At 32.5% G+C, this 21250-nt stretch overlaps 2 protein-coding genes across 2 annotated transcripts; one reads left to right on the forward strand and one right to left on the reverse strand.

The window, feature by feature from the left end:
• Positions 1-400: 400 nt before the first annotated feature.
• LOC141701343 (uncharacterized) lies at positions 401-3795 on the reverse strand. The gene is made up of 4 exons (XM_074505020.1): positions 1481-3795; positions 1308-1407; positions 1056-1215; positions 401-942 (listed from the first exon to the last, which is right to left on the reverse strand). The coding sequence occupies exons 1-4, from the start codon at positions 3793-3795 to the stop codon at positions 401-403; spliced, it is 3117 nt and encodes a 1038-aa protein (XP_074361121.1).
• A 7168-nt stretch (positions 3796-10963) lies between these two features.
• On the forward strand, positions 10964-12481 carry LOC141706323 (protein FANTASTIC FOUR 2-like). The gene has a single exon (XM_074509111.1). The coding sequence runs from the start codon at positions 11050-11052 to the stop codon at positions 12133-12135; it is 1086 nt and encodes a 361-aa protein (XP_074365212.1). The 5' UTR covers positions 10964-11049; the 3' UTR covers positions 12136-12481.
• Positions 12482-21250: the final 8769 nt, after the last annotated feature.

The following is a 21250-nucleotide window of genomic DNA, read 5'->3' on the forward strand; positions in this document are numbered from 1 at the left end:
GAAATCATACCTGTTGAGACGGACATCATATTTGGAAGAAGTTTGTAATAAGCTTGTGGAAGATTTGAGAGAGATTTGTAAAAAATTCTTGAGAGCGGCGCTGTGATAGGAAAGGGGAATAAGATACAAGCCTAATATATATGACCTAGGGGTACAGGACATTAGTTGTTTAGATCAATAAATTAAAACAACCAAAATTGGTTGTTTTAAATATGCTACATAAACCTGGAATAGCTACGGGAAGTTGTATCCTGCTAATTTAAAAAAACATAAATTAGTTTAATAATACATGTAATATATAAATCTAATCATTATAATATATAAATTTAAACATTAAGCAAAATAATTGCAATAATCTCCGTCTTAGTACAAATTTGATATTACTTAAAAAGAAATTAGACTAAGGCATATCATCATCGCTCTCACTTTCTTCATCATCAACATTCACGTATTCGTCCTTATTATTATCTTGTTCTTCATTGTAGTCATCCATGGAGTAATCATTCTCAACAAACCTCAAGTCAATAAAAAAATTCTTAGGATCATGAATAACCACCGGTTCGACGTGAGATGATGAAGCATTTGAAACATCATTTTGTAAAGCATCATCATTTGAGAGCGAGCTCTTCTTTGATGCCACTTCTTCATTGACAAAATGACTTTTCGTTGTTAAAACCGTGTACCATGGTGATTTTGCACTTGAAATACTTTGAGCATAATAAACTTGATGAGCTTGACTCGCCAAAATGAACACATCTTCGGCATTTAACGTTGATCTAATGTCCACCGTAGTCATCCTATTTCTATCCACTTTGACATGTGTTGTATGATCAAACCAATGACATTTGAATAATACAACTTTATGTCCATTATGGTAGTGAAGCTCAAGAATTTCTTCAAGTCGACCATAATTGTTTTGAAAACTCTCTTTATAAGAAGTTCCTACATATAAATGAATACATTATTAAGTACAAATAATACATCAATATAATGAGTAAGATAATAAAATGATAATGTATATTAAATAAAATTCAAGAATATATTATATTTCTTACCAATAACAAGCACACCGGAATTTGGTGAAGTGCGTTCATTAGACTTTGCACATCCAAATTTATAACCATTGCAATGGCAACCATTATAAATATCAACGTCACGCATTGGACCCCTTATCAAATCCTTAAATTTTTGTTTGAGTTTTGGATAATCCGCTACCTAGTTATATAATGAATGAACCATATATGTAAGTGCGCTACACTATTTAAAGACAATAACAAATTTTTGTATAAATGTATTTAGACACATACCCTTTTTTCAAACCAATTTGTGAATCGATCTTTTTGAAATCTTTCATTTGCTACATCATCAAATTCGGGGTATTGTTTGTGCACCAACTTGTGAAATTCACTATAAAATAACAATAACTAATAAGATAAAATAAAATGAAAAGAACAAAATAATATGAGTTAAAAAATATTACCTCAAGTACTTTGCAACCTCCGGTGTATTAATAAGAACATAGTATTTGATAAGTCTATCTTCATCCACGCTCATGATTCTATGTCCTTTTCTTACAATGGGTTTCGTGGGATGTGTGTAAACACTTAACAAGTTGGGATCAATGCACTTTTTAGATGCCTCAAAATGACGGAGATGATTATGCACTGCTTCAATTTCAGATTCAAAATATAGTGAGCAAAAGTGCACACACTCCTCTTCGATGTAGCGTTCAGCCATTGAACCCTCCGGATATGCTTTGTTCCTTACTTTCATCTTCAATCCATGCAAGAATCTTTCAAAAGGATACATCCATCTATATGTAACAGGACCACCCAACTTACACTCAGTAGCTAAATGTAGCGGCAAATGCTCCATCGGGTCAAAGAAACCAGGAATATAAATGGTTTCGAACTTAGACATGATCCTCACTACATCTTTCTCCATTTTTAACAAATCAGAGTATCTCAAGGTAGATGAGCACAGATCTTGAAAGAAGTTAGACAACTCAATAATGGCATCACCAACTTGTCTTGGTAGCAAGTCACGACAAACAATGGGCAACAATTTTTGCATAAAAATATGACAGTCATGTGATTTCATCCTCTGAATAGTATGTTTTTCAAGATTCACACACCTAGATATATTTAAAACATACCCATCCGGAAGTTTAAGTGTTAGAATCCAGCCTAACAACTTATCAACTTGTTCCCTCACGAGTGCATATGGAGCAGGTGGCATTGTCTTCCCATCCGGAGTCCACAACTCACGCCTAATACCAAGTTCCTCACAATCATGCCTTGCTTTTAAGTTATCTTTTGTCTTGTTCTTATCATTCAGCATTGTGTAGAATATGTTTTCAAACACATTCTTTTCGGTGTGCATGACATCAATATTGTGTCGAAGATTAAGTGTCTCCCAATACGGGAGCTCAAAAAATGGAGAATAATGAGTCCAATTTTGAGCCACACCATAATCTCTGGGTCTTCTTTTGGTTAACTTTCCCGGAGGAGGAAACTGTATAAGATCACATGTAGTCTTTGCCCTTGTTCCCGAATGTCGAGCTGTAATAGATCGTACCTCTCGTTTTCCAAACTTTGTGCTATTCCTCAAAGGATCACCCGGTTCCAAAAAATATCGAGCAGTGCCAAAGAAAGAAGTTTTACCACCATTCTTGAGTTGAAAGCCTTTAACGTCTCCACTACATACATGACATGATAATTTACCCTTTGTTGACCATCCACTTAACATTGCAAGTGCTGGAAAGTCGCTAATCGTCCACATTAGTGCTGCCCTCATCTGAAAATTTGTGCGTGATGACCTATCATATGTCTCCACCCCTGTATGCCATAACATCTTCAGTTCATCAATTAAAGGACGGAGATAAACATGTAGGTCTTTTGTAGGATCAGTGGGACCGGGAATAATGAGAGGCATGAACATGTATGGAGCTTTCATGCACATAGATGGTGGAAGGTTATAAACAACCATAACCACAGGCCATACAGTGTAATCCCTTGCTAGTGGATCATGAAATGGGTCAAATCCATCACTAGAAAGGCCAAGTCTGATATTCCGTGCCTCTTTTGCAAACCTCGGAAATCTAGCATCAAAGGCTTTCCATTCATCTCCATCTGCTGCATGAGATAATTGACCTTCAACTACAACTCTGTCATGGTGCCACGTCATACACTTAGTAGTTTGCTCAGACATGTATAAACGTTGTAGTCTCGGTACTAGTGGAAAGTATCGCAAGATCTTTCTTGGAATCGACTTCTTCTCACTATCTTTTCGATCCTTAAATCGATTTGTATGACATATGTCACAACATGTCTTCTTACTGTTTTCCTTGTAAAATAACATGCAATCATTCTCACAAGCATCAATATTTTCGTATCCCATATTCAATCCACTTATCATCTTTTTCACATCATAATAGGTCTCGGGTAGATTGTGATTCTCGGGAAAAACTGATCCAATAAGTTGAAGTAACTCATCAAACCCCTTATTACTACAACCATGTTTGTTCTTAAAATACAACAACTTGTTCACGAATGATAAAGTGGTAGAACTAGAGCAATTTGGATAAAGTGGTTCAGAAGCACCATCCAACATATCATAAAAAAAATTTGCTGTTGCATTGGGTTCCTCCTCACCATTCCCAAAATTTTCATGTGCATCTGCAAAGTCTCTAAGCATGTCATGCGCATCATACATATCATCATCTCTACAAGTCTCGCCTTCATCACCGGAGCTATCCTTCTCACCATGAAAAATCCATCTAGTGTATGACTCCATAATGCCGTGTCGATACAAATCATAAGTTACATTATCAGGTAACTTATACCATATATTTCCACACTCTTTACATGGACATCTTATCCTCCCCTTTGAATCAACATCCCCTTTTTAAGCAACTCTAATAAAATTTTGTACACCAAGTTTGTATTCCTCCGTTATATTATTTCTTGCATCGAACCTCTCATTCATCCATCTTCGATCAGATGACATCTAAAAATATTACATGTAATTTAATTTAGTAATTGTAGTAAAACCAAGAAGCTAATTATTATATATATAAATTATTATTTATTTATATAAATAATAACTTATATATTTCTCAATAATTAATATAATTGATAGTATCAATTTATAGCTCATTATTTCTCAATTATTTTAACATATTTAATAACAAGTAATAATAACAATAATTTTTTCAATCTAAGTAAGATAGTCAACATCAATTTATACCAAAAAAAACATGTAATATTGGCATAACTAACAAAATTGATACAATTATCACAACAAGATCTAAAATAATTATGAAACAAAACTTACTTGGACATGAAAATTTGTAAAATTGAAGTTTGAGGGAGGCAAAGATATGAGAGAAAATTGTAAAGAGGCAAAAGGAATGGAGACGACGAAAAAGAAAGGATACTGACAGTAGGGTTTACAAATTTATGAAATAAATTCAACCAAAAATGGTTGAAAATAAGGGTTAGGTGGCTTGTAAATAAATGCGTCACCGATTCATTGAGCAGCTAATTACTATACCTTTTGTTATTATTAGTTAGAATAAACTTTAAAGTATATTTCTTGATTTCTTGATGACTTTAAAAATAAATAGAATAATTTTTTATATTTAAATAGTAACACGGACCTTAAAAAATTTTATTTTTTTATAAAATCAAGTCTTTGTTACTATTTAGGGGACACATGCATAATTAACTCCATACTAATTTTTTATGAATTTATAAAAATTATTAAATACTTGCTATTTTTTTATTAAAGGAGTTGACTGAGTAGTTGAATACAAATTCATAATTATAAAGGTTACTAGTTTTATTGTTAGTATTGGCTCATATAATTTTAAACTGTACATTTAGATGTCTTTTTTATCATACATTACTTTTAGAAATCAATATATAGTTATTTATCATTTCTTATAAAAATCAGCATTTTTATTAAAAACAACCACATTCTGTTGTTTTTATAACCCAAAAATAAAGTACAGGGAAGACTCTCGCAAATATAAATTCAACCGGATTTAGTATTGGTTGAATTTACAATTTGGTGGGAAATTTCCCGCTTAAATGAAAAGAGTCTTATACAAATTCAACCAGAAACGGTTGAATTTATTTCAGTTGAATTTAATCGGCTGAAACTATTTTTTGGAGGGAAGTTTCCCGCTTAAACGAAAAGAGCTCTATACAAATTCAACTAGAAACTGTTGAATTTATTTCGGTTGAATTTAAACGGTTGATTTTATCTTTTTTCTGAAATAATTGTTTGTCCAAAATCAACCGAATACAGTTGAATTTGACATCGGTTGATTTTATTCGGTTGAATTTAGTGTCGGTTGAATTTGTCCGGTTGAAATTAAGTTTGGGTCAAAGCTCATATCATCTTGACTGCGTATTCAACTGGATCCGGTTGAATTTTCGGCCGGTTGAATTTAATCGATTGAATTTAGCCGGTTTTTCTAGTAGTGAGTCGAGGGAGTAAAAAAAACATTTGACACAAGATTACTGACGTAAATCCGAGTATGTGGCCTGTGATTTGAGAACAGCTTCAAGAATAATTTTTGAACGTCAGCATTGCTCATTTTTTAAAAATTTAACATTGTTCTCTTAGATATTTTGAGAAATCATTTAGACTTGCAGGTTCCCCCATAATTTGCAAATGCTTAATATATAAATATATATAGGAGCTTAATGGTGAACCTTTCAGCTTCATTTCAAAGGAATATGTGCATGTCATCCATATTTAGTAAACCTGTATATTACAAACTATATTCCTTGCCTTCACCACAGTAGTTATATACTCATATAGTGTTTTACATAGCTAGTAGCAAGTACTAATTAAACACATTAGTACTAATCCTCTCCCGTTGAGATTCGATCTAATGTTTAAAATACATGTAATGGAAGATGAGGTTCGATCGAAACGCTTGGTTGTAATGTATAAAGCTTAGCTTTAACAAAACCTTATTTTATATATATCCGAGAACCGTCCATAAAGTCTAGCGTAGGAATGATGTGTATGTTATGAATAATTAATTTAATGTAAGTTTTGTTTAAGATTAGTGGTAAAGACATCCAATGGATACTAGACACATGGTAGCTTAATGTGGGTTTAAGTTCTGTATGTAAAACAAGAATGTATGATCAAAAGAAGAAAAGGTGACACTAGCTGAGTAGCATGCAGTCAAAAGGCTCTGGAGTGCATGTTGTCGACAAGCTCTCTTGCTTAGTGCAACCCATGAACCGGATTCCTTTCTCTTCCTATTCAAGGGCATTTAAAGTATTGAGCACAAGTTATACAACTACAAACATATAATACAAGTATATGGAGTCCAGTACAGTACAAACACTCATGACATTTCTGGGATCTAGTCATTGATCTTGTGTAGCACTAAAACTTGTCACAAATTTGTTATAGAAACTGCGAATCTAATATGGTATCAAATCTCTCCTGACCCAGAAATCTGGACATTGAAATTCAGGTGAAAATGAACTCTCCTGTAATTTACTGAGAATTTATAATAAAAACTATACAAGAGTTCTATTTTATGTTTTATATTAGAACAAAGTTGGTTGGTGACTGCAAAGTGAAGGTAACAATGAGAAGAGGATTTGTGATAGCAAAATTAGTTTTTTGCTAAAAAGTATGCTATTTTAGTTTTTTGGGAAGGAAACATGAAAAGTTAGAAAGAACAAGCTTGTTAAGATTGAATGGTTAAGGGTGAGTTAGTGTGTGCTAAAAAGGGACATGTATGATTAGGCTGTATAAGTATGTCTGAACCAGAACTACTATTGCTTTCTTCATTCTCCTATGCTCTAGGACCACTACCAACACTTGGGAAAAATACTCAACTCAGCTTACTGAAAGCATAATTCATGGCGTTATACAGTTGCAAACAAATATGCACATATGTTGCAGAGTTGAGTGAAACTTTTTCTCTTTGCTGTTTCTGAAATTAAAGCACACTCATTTGTTGACTCTATTTTCGACAAATTCGAATTCACCACATTCTTTAAACTGAGGTACCTATCAGTAGACCTGGCAATTTGGATAACCGGTTCGGTTTCGGATCGGATTAATTTCGGATCGGATCAACTTTCAGATTATAGTATATTTGAAGACCATTCGGATCGGATAGGATGTGATTCGGTTCGGGTCTAATTCGGATTAAATTCGGATTAAAATCAGATAAAATCCTGTTCGGATTAAATTCGGTTTGGATATTTTCGGATCATAACTTAATTATTTTTTCAATTTTTGAGATTTAAAAATATCTTTTCAACGTAATTTAGTATTTTTAATATAATATAATGTACTTTTACAAAAGATTATGATTAAATAAGTGTGTTATCATAAACATAAAATTGTTCAAAGTATAAATTTTGCTTATTTCGGGTCATATTCGGTTCAAGTAATATATTATTCGGTTTTAATCGGTTCCAAGTTATAATCGGATCTTGTATTTCAGATCATTTTCGGTTAAATTTTCGGTTCGGGTATTTTTCGGATCGGTTTAAATCGATTTTCGGATAACTATCGAATTGTATGATTCGGATCTCGGTTTCAAGAATTTCGATTCGGTTCTTCGGATCCAGACCCATTTTGCCATGTCTACCTATCAGATACTGTTAATATTTTTGACAAGTATTAGTGAGAAAGGATTTTGAAAACCTGTAATGCCAAAAATATATTTCTTAAGAGCAAGTTGAGTATACTGTTCTTCATACTCCCAACTTAAAAATTAAGAAAGGGGAGAAAAACGAGTGTTTCGACGATATATTAATAAATGATTATTACATTCCTGAGACCATATAGGCGTTACTTTTAAGCACTCCTTTCCTAACCATCCTAACTTATATTTTATAAAAAAATTATAGAACTGCTGCCCTAAGGCCTAAGCCTTAATTGCTTTGAGGCTAACATTTTTCAGTTCGAGTGATTTTTTTTTTTAAAATTAAGTACTCGAAAAAGACTCGGAATGAGCATTCAAATATCATTTTTTTAACTAATATTTTTTTTTCATATATAATAATATCCTAACAAAAATTGAAACTCTCTAATAGTAGTAATAGATTCATATACATTCGAAATAATAAAATTCAAATATAAATTACTTATTTGATAATTTTTGACAAAATAATCAAATATAAATTTTATAATAAATCTCACGTCATTTATAACACATGTCAGTAATTTATAAGAAAAAGTTAAAACATAAAATATTTCAGCTCTTTTTCATAATAGTTCTAAAATAAAATAATAAAAATTGAGAAAGTCAGATTTGAGTTTGACTCCGATTATGTGAACTAACCGGTTATTCTAAAATATCAAGATATTAGAGAATGGTACCGGAAGATCATATATTCTATCATTCTCTCTCACTGAGAGCCCATTAATGCGTCGAATAGTGGATCACGGCCGCTCATCTTTGGAGTATTAATTTCGCATTCGTGTCACGATAAATTGTGATAATATTCGGGGTGGCATTCATGTCACGATCAATTGTGAGAATATTGGGGGTGGCAGGGATTGAACTTGAGTCATCTACCAGCATGAGGTCTGACACTATGTCAAGGATAATGCGTCGAAAAATGGATCACGGGCGCTTATCTTTGAAGCATTAATTTCTCATTCGTATCACGATAAATTGTGATAATATTGGGGGTGACATTGTGTCACGATAAATTGTGAAAATATTGGAGGTAGTAGGGATCGAACTTGAGTTATCTACCAGCATAGGTCTGATTTCATGTCAAGGAAATGGTTGCTCTAAAACCACAACGTGTTAGAGAAAATGGCACTTTTCATGATCTTATATTCTAACATTCCCCTCACTCGAGAGCCTATTAATGGGTCGAAGAGTGGAACACGGTGCCCGTCGTTGGGCATTAATTGTCTTTAGTACTCACAATAAATCATGTGAATGTTGGGGGTGGCTGGGATCGAACCTAAGTCCTCCCGCTAGCTTAAGCTCTCATACCATATTAAAGAACAAGTTACTCTAAAATCTCAAGTCGTTAGATAATGACCATTTTTAGAATTTTATATTCTAGTGGAGTACTCGGATTCAAACCGAGTTTTGACCGATTTTTTATAAAATTGTTTTGATGTTGAATAGTATAAGATCATGTTCAAATCTTTTTCTGCTATCTTAAGATTTTAGGGTGACTGATTAGTGAATATGGTATTAATGCTCGGTATAAGGAGTACTCGAGTTTGAGTCATCCCACCCCCATTTATTTTATTTAGATATTTGTTATTAATATTGATATTGGTTATAATTTTAGTCGTCAATCGTAACGAAACGAATTGTATGATTGAGGGGTTTTGGTACGACTTTTTACTTAACATTTTGAACGTAATTACTTAAAATTCGAATCAGATTAAAGATTAAAAATGAGTACTTAGTCGGCCTCATCGTCCATTCTCATAAAACTGACATTCTCTAAACTTTTACAACTACAAATATAGTGCTGTAAAAATCGGAAATCGTGGAAGATCGGTCGAGCTATCGATTTAGAATTAATTGAAAAACGGAGATTAATCAGAATCGGAGTAAAAATTGAATATATTATAATATTAAATTATATTTAATATATATTATTATCATTATATTAGTTATTTATTAACAAATATATATTTATAATATCATAATTTTATACTTATTCATATTTATATTAATATAGTATTTTAATTTTAATAAATAATTATATATACTCCAATAAAGAAAAATTCATAAAAATTAATCGGATTTTAAAGATCAAATCGGTCGAATACTTTGTAGGGAATTAATCAGAGATTAATCGGTAAATCGAAAATTTATCAGGAATTTTTAAAACACCGACCTATATATATAAAATATATCCTATGCAGCCAAAAACATTGACCATTGATAAAGGGACTCCAAACATTAAAATGTTGGTTCTCTTAGGCCCTAGCTCTTCTTTCGGTACAATGATTCTGTAATTTATTAAGGAGCATCAGCTTATAAAATTACTCAAATGATCATTATTATAGAAACACAAGAACCAATTATACATTTCCACTTTCTGTTAAAAAACGGACGACACATCTTAAGCAGTAATGTTGTGCTAAAATATATCAGCTCTGGCTAACTTCATCTAAATTAAGCTCAGATTACACACAATTCATCTGGTTCTTTATTTAGTAGTTTCTTATTTCTACAATTAATTTTTCTATGTTTCGACTATCATGACAACATCTGACCCTGCACATAACATTTAACAGTATAGAAAACTAGAAAACTCTGCGATTTTCCGAATTTATTACCGTGATTATCTTATTACAAGATTCCAACGATTTAGTTTTTCACCTGATATACTATGCTCGGTTGTATTTTGTAATTTCTAAAGAGAAGTGCTATATAGCTCGAATTAATTTCCGGATCATTCCCCCAAATAAAGTGGCACGATAATTATCATATTTTAATTCGTTGACGTATATATAAATAAGCGGGTCCTCATTTAATTATAAGAAAATTATTATTTATATAAGTTACACAAAAATATTTGAAAATAATTTTGATTATGAATTTCGGATACCTACCATTTTCCTTTCTAAAAAATTGTATATTAGAGTTGGAGAAGTTTAGTATAGTAAACCCTTAAAATAATCAAAAATGCTCAATGATAATAGGGGATCGTTATCGATCATTACAAAACAATACAAGGAGGAATGCGAATTTGTGAGAAATATGGGACCAGTAAAATTGATACTCTGGGTAATAATGCTCTTTTCGTACGTAACCAATGGAATCCTTTTTCTTTATAATGTGCAACAAAAACCAATTTGCCCAATTGAAAGCCTGTAATTATAATTTTGCATGCAGCTTTTCATTGTATTACTTTTTTCATTAATAATATGTGGACGACTTAAGAGCTTTATAATTTAGTGGGCATCAAAATTTTCCTTTCCTTTCACTCACTCTCTCCTTTTCAGAAGCAAGTGTTGCACAGCCCTTTTCTTTACCTATAAATACACCCTCAATTCCTCCACTTATCTCTCATGTTCTCTCCATTGCTTTACATTCCAATCTACAAATACACACCTGATTCCTCTGTTTTCCCCTGTTACACTCTGTTTTCTTTACATTTCATTCTTTCACTAGAAATACACAAAATGTCATCAGTTGTGTGCCAAGGTTTACAATCAAGTGTCGAGCCTTGTGACACGAGGCACAGAATGTCACCACCAATAACAATAATGTCCCGGCCCTTGCCTTCACCTCAGAATTTTTCCGACAACAGCGACATCGATAGTGACCTTGAAAGTATAAAAAACAGTAAGAAGAATGGCTGGAACTTCATTCAAGCTCTAACCGACCCATCTTACAATACTAAAGAAGTGACTGACCAAAATGAGAAAGTGTATGTCCATCCTCTTGTGAAGCGTTCTGCTTCAGCACTAAGCTCAAAAAGCTTGGAAATGTGCACTGAAAGCTTGGGCTGCGAAACAGGCAGCGATATTAGCAGTGATGAAATCTCTTCTTTTTCATGGGAAAGAGAGAAAATGCAGCTACCAAGTGATGAATATTCTTCACTTTATAGCGAAAAATCAGAGCAACAATACGAGTTCTCCTCTTCGCTTTCTTTCCGCAATAATCGATCTAGTTATTCGAAATTCACCAAGTTGAACAGTGCCAAGGTTGGGTTTCCCCCTCCCCTTACTTCAATAAGTGGCTCAAATGGTGTTGAAGTAAGACATCACCGCGAAGGGGGACGTTTAATAATTAATGCAGTGGCAGTTTCTTCTTGTCGTACTTACTTTGAAGCTGACCGCTCAAATGGCAGGCTAAGATTGTCTCTGCGAACAGAATGTTCAGCTGATTGCGATTGCATGGAGAATGAAAAGACTGAGGAAGTATTTGAGGACGTACACGATACAGGATATGAAGAAGAAGTAATTGAAAATGAAGACATTGGTGAATTAGCTGAAGAAAAAGTTAATGAAGATTGTTGGGATGAGGACATGGATGGAAATGAAAGAAAATTTGACAGAGAAATCGGCATCGGAGAGTTTCCTAGACCTAGTAGATGCAAAGAAGGTAAAGGGATGACAAATTGGGGACCCTTTTGGGTTGCTATTTCATGAAACTAGTCTTCACTTCTGATGTTTCGGTTGGTATATTGTCACAAGGAAAGATGTTGCCTGAAGTGAAGACTCAATATGGTTACCAATTGGCGGCTCTCACTCTATAACTACTAATGAGAGGCTGACTATTGTAATAAAATAACATTAACTTTAGTAGCTTTCAATGCTTTTGTATTACTGGGATTTCCAGAAATGGCAGTTAATATGGTTGGTTACTTATCCTGATTATGTTCTTAAGACTTTTTGCACCTTACTATATGTGTACTGGAGTCTTTTGTCTAAGCATGGATTATTGTACATTTCATCCTTCCAGACTTGCATGAATATACTAAGCCTACTCCATGAATTTCACGTACATAGAGCTTACTTATGCATCCTGCTTGACTACTTCGCATGAATATACCAAACTTACTCTGCGAGTTCGATCTATGTAATTTTGACTCTTAAAATCTTGATGAATTCAACCTGGTATCGCAAAATATGTTGGAATAATCTTAAATTTAATTATTAATTATTTGTTTATTTAGTTATAAGATATTTTAGATATTTAGCAATACATTAATTATTATAGAAAAATATTATTTTAGAATTGTTTAGCAGTGTGGCTAGTTTACTTTGAGTTTTATAACAAGAAATATGGCGGTACAAGTTCTCTGGAAAAAAAAAATGTAGGTGTCTTTTTTATCTAAGGTTTTATAACATTGGCATCAGAGCCATATGATCCAGGGCTTATAAAACTCTTATAACAATACACATATATATATATATATATATATATATATATATATTATCCTTAATATTTTCCATGGCATCAAACAATTTCTCCGTCTATATTCCATTATTCAAAAGAGATCATTATAATTCATGGGCTATCAAAATGAAATCATATTTGAAAGTTATAAGTTTGTGGGAAGCAATTGAGAGTGATGTTGAGCCAACCCTTCTTCCACAAAATCCATCAGCAGCCCAAATCAAAAAACGTGATGAAGAAGTGGCAAGAGAAGCAAAGGCACTTTCATGTCTCCATTCGGCTGTATCGGAAGAGATCTTTACAACTATTATGGGCTGTGATACTCCTAAAGAAGCATGGACAAAAATTAAGGAAGAATTTGAAAGCAACCAACAAACCAAACTGATGCAAATTCTGAACCTCAAGAGAGAGTTTGAGATGATGAGAATGAAAAATAATGAAGGCGTCAAGGAATATGGGAGTAGGTTGATGTCCATTGTTAACCAAATCAAACTACTTGGTGGAGATTTCTCAAGTCAAAGAGTTGTGGACAAACTTTTAGTGACTCTTCCTGAGAGGTATGAAACTAAAATTTCCTCACTTGAAGATACTAAAGATCTTTCGAAATTAACTGTTTCAGAATTGATCAATTCACTTCACGTCGTGGACCAAAGGAGATCAATGAGGGAGGAAGAAATTGGTGAAAAAAATGAGGGACTGTTATTAGCTAAAGCTTTATCCTCAAAAGGCACATGCAGCAAAGTTCAATGCAACCATTGTCATAAGATGGGACATGAAGAAAAAGACTGCTGGTACAAAGGAAAGCCACAATGCTACAAATGCAAAAAATATGGGCATCTGGCAAAGAATTGTAGATTTCAGAATGATGAAGAAAGGATGACACAATTGATCGAGGGAGAACCACTCCTTTAGAGTTGTGGAGAGAAAGTGCTCCAAAATGTTTTTGGAGAGAAGTGCCCCAAAGTGTTTTTGATGAGAAAATGCATCAAAATTGATGGTGGTGAGAAGTGCATCACAGGCGAAGAGAAAGTGCTTCGAAAATTTAAGATTATGGGGGTGAATGTTGGAATAATCTTAAATTTAGTTATTAATTATTTGTTTATTTAATTATTAGATATTTTAGATATTTAGCAATAGATTAATTATTATAGAAAAATATCATTTTAGAATTGTTTAGTAGTGGGGTAGTGGAGTAAATTATGGACATGTAATTTACCCATTATTTGTAGTGGTTAGTTTTAATATGTTTGTAAAGCCTATATAATTGTTAGTTTAACTTGAGTTTTATAATAAGAAATATAACGGTACAAGTTCTCAGGAAAGAAAAATGTAGGTGTTTTTTTCTCTAAGATTTTACAACAAAATAAACAGCATTATTGACCTTGCAAACATATTAATCGTGTGACTATAACCTTTTTCACAGAGATTGCGAGTTTTTTCATGACCTATCACTTTCATGGGGCAGAAACATGAAATCAATCTACCAATTATAATCCTCCTTGGTCATTTACGTGCAAAGGTGACACCCTCTGACAAACTTCTCACATGTATGTGGATTTTGGTCATTAGATCGTCGGCTATGGTAAAATTATTTTTACCAATTTGGAGCAACATTTCCAATCTATATGTATGAATATTACATCCCCAATCTGTATATGTGTATGTAATCTTTTTAGGATACCTTATTCTTGACATCAAATGTCAAATTTTTGTTGCAGTAAAATTTAAGAAGCGTAAATTGCAAAGTGGTATATCAACTTTATCCGCTTTTACATTTTGGTGGCTGAAATTTCAAATTTACAAAATAGTGTCCAAATATTAGTTTTATATTTCAAAAAGGTGGCTAGGGCCACATTTTTGAGAGAAAAAAAATCTGATGTTTGTTCTTTAAAAAGTGTCCATAGCCACATTTTTTAAATATAAAACTAATATTTGGCCACTATATATCAAATGTGAAATTTCGATCACCAAAATGCAAAATCGGGTAAAGTTGAGTCACCTTTGCAATTTACTCATTTAAGAATCATTCTTTCCAGGGTTGTATCACTATAGATATGTATGTTTTGGTATAAAAAATGTGTTTTTGAAACAGATGCTAAGATGCTTGCGGAAGCATGCAAGAAAATTCAGGGTCGAGTTTACTTTCATTCTATTGTCTCATGTTGTATTGATCTTTTTAAGCACTATGATGAAGTGCTAGTGGAGTTTGTTAATAGGTCTGCGAATGAAATAGCTAATAAATTGGCTAGGGCTATTTATTTTATGTCAGACATCCATGAGTGGGTTGATACCGCTCCGGATTTTATTTCCGATGTATTGATTATCGATTCAATTTAATGCAAGCAAGTACGTTTATTTCAAAAAAAAAAGATATGTATGTTTTACTATGACACACGATTCATAACAATTAAGTTAATAGTCCTTTCCAACTACATGTGTCAACTTTTATTAACTGTCCACACTAATATCAAATCCACCATATTCCGACCATATAATCTTATGTGATCCATGGTTGAGCACGAAACAGTTTTATTTTTCTTATAGGTTAAAGACAGTAAAAGTTTGTCATTGAGTATGGCACAATTTTACGTTCCTTAGAGGTAACGTGACTCGTGACTGAATGCTGTCATGTTTCCTACAAGTTCAACCTAAGAGAAATCGGAAGATCCAAAGTAGCGAATGAAGGCCGACGAAGGCAAGTTGGGGATGTACGACTCACAAATACACAAATGTGGTAACTATCAGAAATTGGGTCCATGAAAGAACCCTTTAACTGACCTCCTCACAAAATAAAAGGATGAAAAACCCTTTTGCTTCATGTGCTCTTCTTCTCTCCTTATCAAGATTCTAACCATGTTTCTATGGACAGTGTCATTTTTACTAACAAACACCTTGGTTGTGTGTCGAGCTCTAATTCGAGCCAAGCGAGCCGAGTTTTCAGTCGAACGTAATTCAAGCCGAGTTTAATAGAGTCGTGTCGAGCCGTCTTGTTTAACTAGTCGAGCCTAAAACTCTAACCAAGCTTTCATGAGTCGAGTCGAGCAGGCTCGTTTAGCTAAACGAGTCGGTTTTAACGAGTCGGGCGAGCTGACACGTTTAATTTTACATTTAATCGAGTCTAAACATTTATCCAAACTTGATTCGTTTAATTTAAAGAGTCAAGTTCAGCCGGCTCGTTTAGTTCAACGATCCGGAATTTTCATCTGAATTCGGCTAATTTAACTGGACGAGGCGAATCAGACTCATTTAAACAAGTTGAAGCCGGATTACGACCTTAATTGTGTGTAACGAAGATAAACCAAATTTATAATTATGTCTTAACGGTAGCAGGATTTGAGAAGTTTAAGATCTAAGCGATAGGGACCGATAATGCATAACGCCAACTCCATTGACCGTAATTGTTTTGAGGAGACAATTATCTTGTATATAAGCAGTACGCTTAATTAATACCAGAGTTTCCAAAAATAAATTTGTGTGAACTTGGCTCAAATATAATAATTTTATATTATTGTGAATTTATGGCCTCGGCGTAGCTTAACACAAAAAAATTAAATTAAGAAACCCTCGTGTCCAAATTCAGTGCAAAAAAATGGTCGTAGAAAACTAGCCTACTCGTAGGGTTGTTTTACGCACACACATAACACAAATTTTGGCCATCGAGAGATGGAGCATAGTCGGTCGGAGTTGAGCTTCCTTTCTTATGTAACAGAAAGAATCAATAACATGTAAATATTCAACAAATCAAGATGACAAAATGTGTATGTAACACACATGCACGGCTCTTTCACGAAGAGCAACACTCATCATGTCTCTTGCATTTATTTATAAATTATAATATTCTCTCCGTTCTAATTTATTTGTCTTATTTGATTTTTGATAGTCAAATTGAATCAACTTTGATCATAAATAAAAACTCATTTTTTTTTATTATTTTGAAAAATTAAAATATACATATAAAAATAGATTAAACATACTTTTTAATAATATAAATTTTATAAGTATTTTCGATATTATTCTATGTGAAATTTTCAGTCAAAGTTAGGTCAATTTGACCGTAAAAAATCAAACAAGATAGATAAATTGGGACGGAGGGAGCAGAAGGCTCCAAAGAGAACACTACTTGTTGCTAATGACGAAGTGTCAAATTTCATATAGCAAAAACTCTAAGACTCAATCATTTCTTAATTATACTCTTCCGTCCTAATAAGAGTCTGTATGCTTTTTAAATTATTGCACGTATTTATTAAAGTTACGCATACCAGCCGTGAATAATTCACTTTTCAATCATAAAATAAATTAGACTTTCAAGCAGGTTACGGACAACTCTCGTAAAATATCACAAATATAGACACACGCTTAAATAATTTATCCTTACAAATTATGAGAGGCGGAACCAAGGGGGTTGGGGTTATCTGTCCACCCAAACCTTCTTTGACGTCCTATGATAAATAAGCAAATTTGAAAATTTTGTTTTTTTATTCTCTTTGCCCACCCAAATTTTTACTGAAATTATATATTCTTTTATATTTGTAGATACACCTTATTTTGACCTTTAAAAATTAATTATAAATATTAATTTTGATAAATAAATACATAATTAATAAAATCTGTTATTTTTATTAACGTAAAAAATGCAAATAATGATGAATATTTAATTTATGTCAATTTTCAATTAAAAAATTTGTGATATCACTGAAAATTGGTGAATTTAGTGGTATAGTTATTAATAAAACAAATATATATTTAATAATAATTTTAATGATTTTATTATAAAAAATTGCCGCAAATTCGTCCCTCATAGCGTCATTTTCTGGTTCCGCCACTACAAATTATATAGATCTTTTCTAATAGTAAAATTTGCTGCCACCACAAAACACAATATATGCTATGGAGGTACGAAAACTAGCATCTTCATGGAGTAGATGGAGTATCGTAGGTTGGCAGTAATGAAAAGGGACCACCTTTTAGAGCATCCACAACTCTCGGGGATATTTAGACATTTCCCGCCACGTCACCTGAAATGATCTCATAAAAAAAGTGACCCCAACCTATCCAATGCTAAACCCACTTCTCACATTTGTGCAGGACCCCTAATATTATTATTATATTATATATCTAATAATTATTTTTATTATTTGATTTAAATTTTAATTTATTAGTACAAAAATTTTAATAATAAAATTAAAGTGATTAATTACTAAAAACACAATCTTTATCAATCAAAATTAAGAAAATTTTACAAAAAGAACATCACATTATACATAATATATATATATATTGTGCATATAAGATGAAGTGGGGTTTATATATACATATAATGAGTGTGAAATGAGTGGAAAGTTGACAGCTTTGTTAACTGTTGTTTATACGTTTAGCTAAAAATATCTTGTGTAGCAGAGATAAATGAAAAATAATATTAAAAATTTGAATTGTCCCGGCCCGGGGAAGAGGGACCGGGCCAGTTTTCTTTACTTCCTTCAATGTTGTCCAGTGCCTCTATTTGATGAAACGGTCATTTCACGCGTCTCGAGTTGCAAAACAGCCATGCGCTGCACATGCTTTTAGACCTCGAAGGTTTGTACTATTTTCATCCTATCTCAGTAATGCAGGCCAAATGTCAAATTTTAGAGGATCAGTTCACAGTGCTGCTCATCATGATATATATCGCAATTGAATCATTTAACAAAATAGTACCTCGTCTCTCACAAAATATATATGTGAGTCCGTTTGATGAGCACATTTTTTGAAAAATTAAATTTTTACCTTTAATATTAATCACAGAAATTAGATAATGAACACTAAATAAATTTATTATATAAATATATTATAACATTTTGTATTTAATGTCCCGAAACATATTATAATAATGAATATAATAATAACTTTTATTATATGCATAAGATGGACGCAATGCAAAAGAAGATGCAGATGCAAATCTGTTTCCTCTACTTTAGGCTAGTAAGCGGATGTACATCGTAAATTTCAAGTAAAATGAATATAGCCTCTGTCAAACTGATAAACGAGTTTAAACTTCGGTTGTATTTTGTTAAAACTATCAAATACGGTCGAACAACAGCACTTTGTAATCAGACTACAAAATTGTGGTTTATATGTATAAAGCTAGTACTAGCTGGTTGTTTTTGGGATGTTACAATTATGATGAAAATTTCACCTATAATCATATTTTTGCTAATTTATTTGTCATTTAATCATAATTCTAGTATATTTAGTTGGTCGTTTTGCATATAGATGTTACATTTTTTTGAGTTTTTGGAGCTAAATTTGACTGACTTTCGCTAGTAAAAGTAAGTTTTGATCTAACAAATTCGACTGAATTATGATAATATTCAAACTTTGGTCTGATAAGTTCGATTGAAGCATGCTGTAAATAATGATCAAAAGCTGAAAAATATGATCGAATTTAGTAAAAAACCAAGTCGTATCCTTGTTTTCTGATAGTTTACAACCAAAACAAGTCAAATTTAGAAACTTTTAGCGGGTGTTTCAAATTTCAAGTGAAAAATCTGATGCTCCTAAATTCGACTAGATAAAATTGTAAAATACCGGTCGAAAATGATTAGTTGAATTTACCCGGCCGAATTTAGATCGGTCGAACTTAGCTACGTACGACTGATAGTTTAAATTCAACTCCCTCATATATGACTATTCACTTTTTTGATTGTTTTTAGCTAAATTTAACCATTTTCGATTGTATTATTTCTAAATTTGACGGTAAATTTCTGATCATTTTTACCTGGTCTGTTGTAGCAACTGTCTTTGTTCGGTGACCGGATAGCCCGCGCGAGCTGCAACCCGCGCGAGCTGCACAAGCTGTACAACCCGCACAGCCCGCACGACCCCGTAAGTAAATGAACAATTGAGAGTATATGTTTGGTTATTTATTGGGGAAACCACGTAACCTTGTTTTCATGGTTATTAAAATACTTAGTTGTCTTAAAATTAATCTTATAATGTTTTTTCTAATACTTTATTCAATTACAAATTTTAACTTTCTTAATTATCTGTTAAAATTTTATTACGTGACAAAATGGAAAATTAAAGAAAAATATCAAAAATAACATTATAAAATAAAAAATGTAAAAAGTTCTGGGACAACGAGATGATAATTACTCAAATATGGAATTTGAGAATTAATCGAATATGCAGTATTAGGAATTAAGATATATAAGCTGATAGTCTTGAATTATTTAAACATTCTGTACTATTCAAATAATCAAATTCTGCATCTATGCTATTCAAACAATATTCAACCCATGTGAACCGTCAAATTCGGCCCGCACGACTCGCACGAGCATGCGAGTTCCCGAATCTCAGTGCCGATTACGAGTCTTATTTTCTTTATTCGAGCCCGGCCCGGCCCGATTCGTGAATCCTATATATCGGTTCAGTGTTCATGTTTCACGAGTTCAACCCGCATGCAACCCGGCCCGGCCGACACGGACCGCCCAAGTGGCCAGCACTAATGCGAATACATAAGTAAATAATAATTTTTTTTCAACGCCAAATAGGTCATTTTCATTAAATTTTATTTTGACAGTATCACGTTAATTTGTTCTTTTTTTGAATAAACGATAATTTGTTCTTAATTATATTTAAACTTTTGGGAAGAATCAGAATAACAAAATCGATGGAAAGTAAGTATTAAGAAAACTTATAAAAATGACAAAATTAAGCATCTTTTTCTAAAAATTATCAAATTTAAGCATTGTAAAAAAAATAGTCAATTTTAGTTCATGGATACTCCACTAATAGTTGAAAATCCTCATTTATATAAAATACTTTCGTAACATTTGAGTATCCGGTATAAATATAGATACTGGAGTGAATGTTTGATATCTCATATATATTAAATATTATATTCTATTAATATTTAGTATACCAAGAATTAAAATTGTTTTAAACAAAGATTATTTTTATTAATTTTTGTTCAAGTTGTGTACCTCAGCCCAAAGCTAACCTGATTGCACAAATTAATATAAATATTTATAACTTAATGTAAAAAATTACATATTTCACTTGAAATTATTTTATATTTTATCACCTTTTTCCCTCCCCTCCACTAGCTATGAAATATGTTTTTTCAGACTTTGTGTTGCAATGGACGTACAGCTCACAATTAAGTTAATGCATGAATATATTCATTTTGATCTTTCAAAAAAGCCATTATCCATTTTGTGTGGTTCAAAGCTTGACAATTGGCCACTCCCCACCTTACGATCAAAACTGAATATTTTCCTGAAGTATCTGAATATCATCCTTCAGCGAGGTAATTATACATGGAACGCGACATGCTAATTAATTTGAGTCCAAGTAATAAATCTTTATTTGTATAATTAATAGTAA

Source organism: Apium graveolens, chromosome 2 (genome assembly GCF_009905375.1).
Source record: "Apium graveolens cultivar Ventura chromosome 2, ASM990537v1, whole genome shotgun sequence".
NCBI lineage: Eukaryota > Viridiplantae > Streptophyta > Magnoliopsida > Apiales > Apiaceae > Apium > Apium graveolens.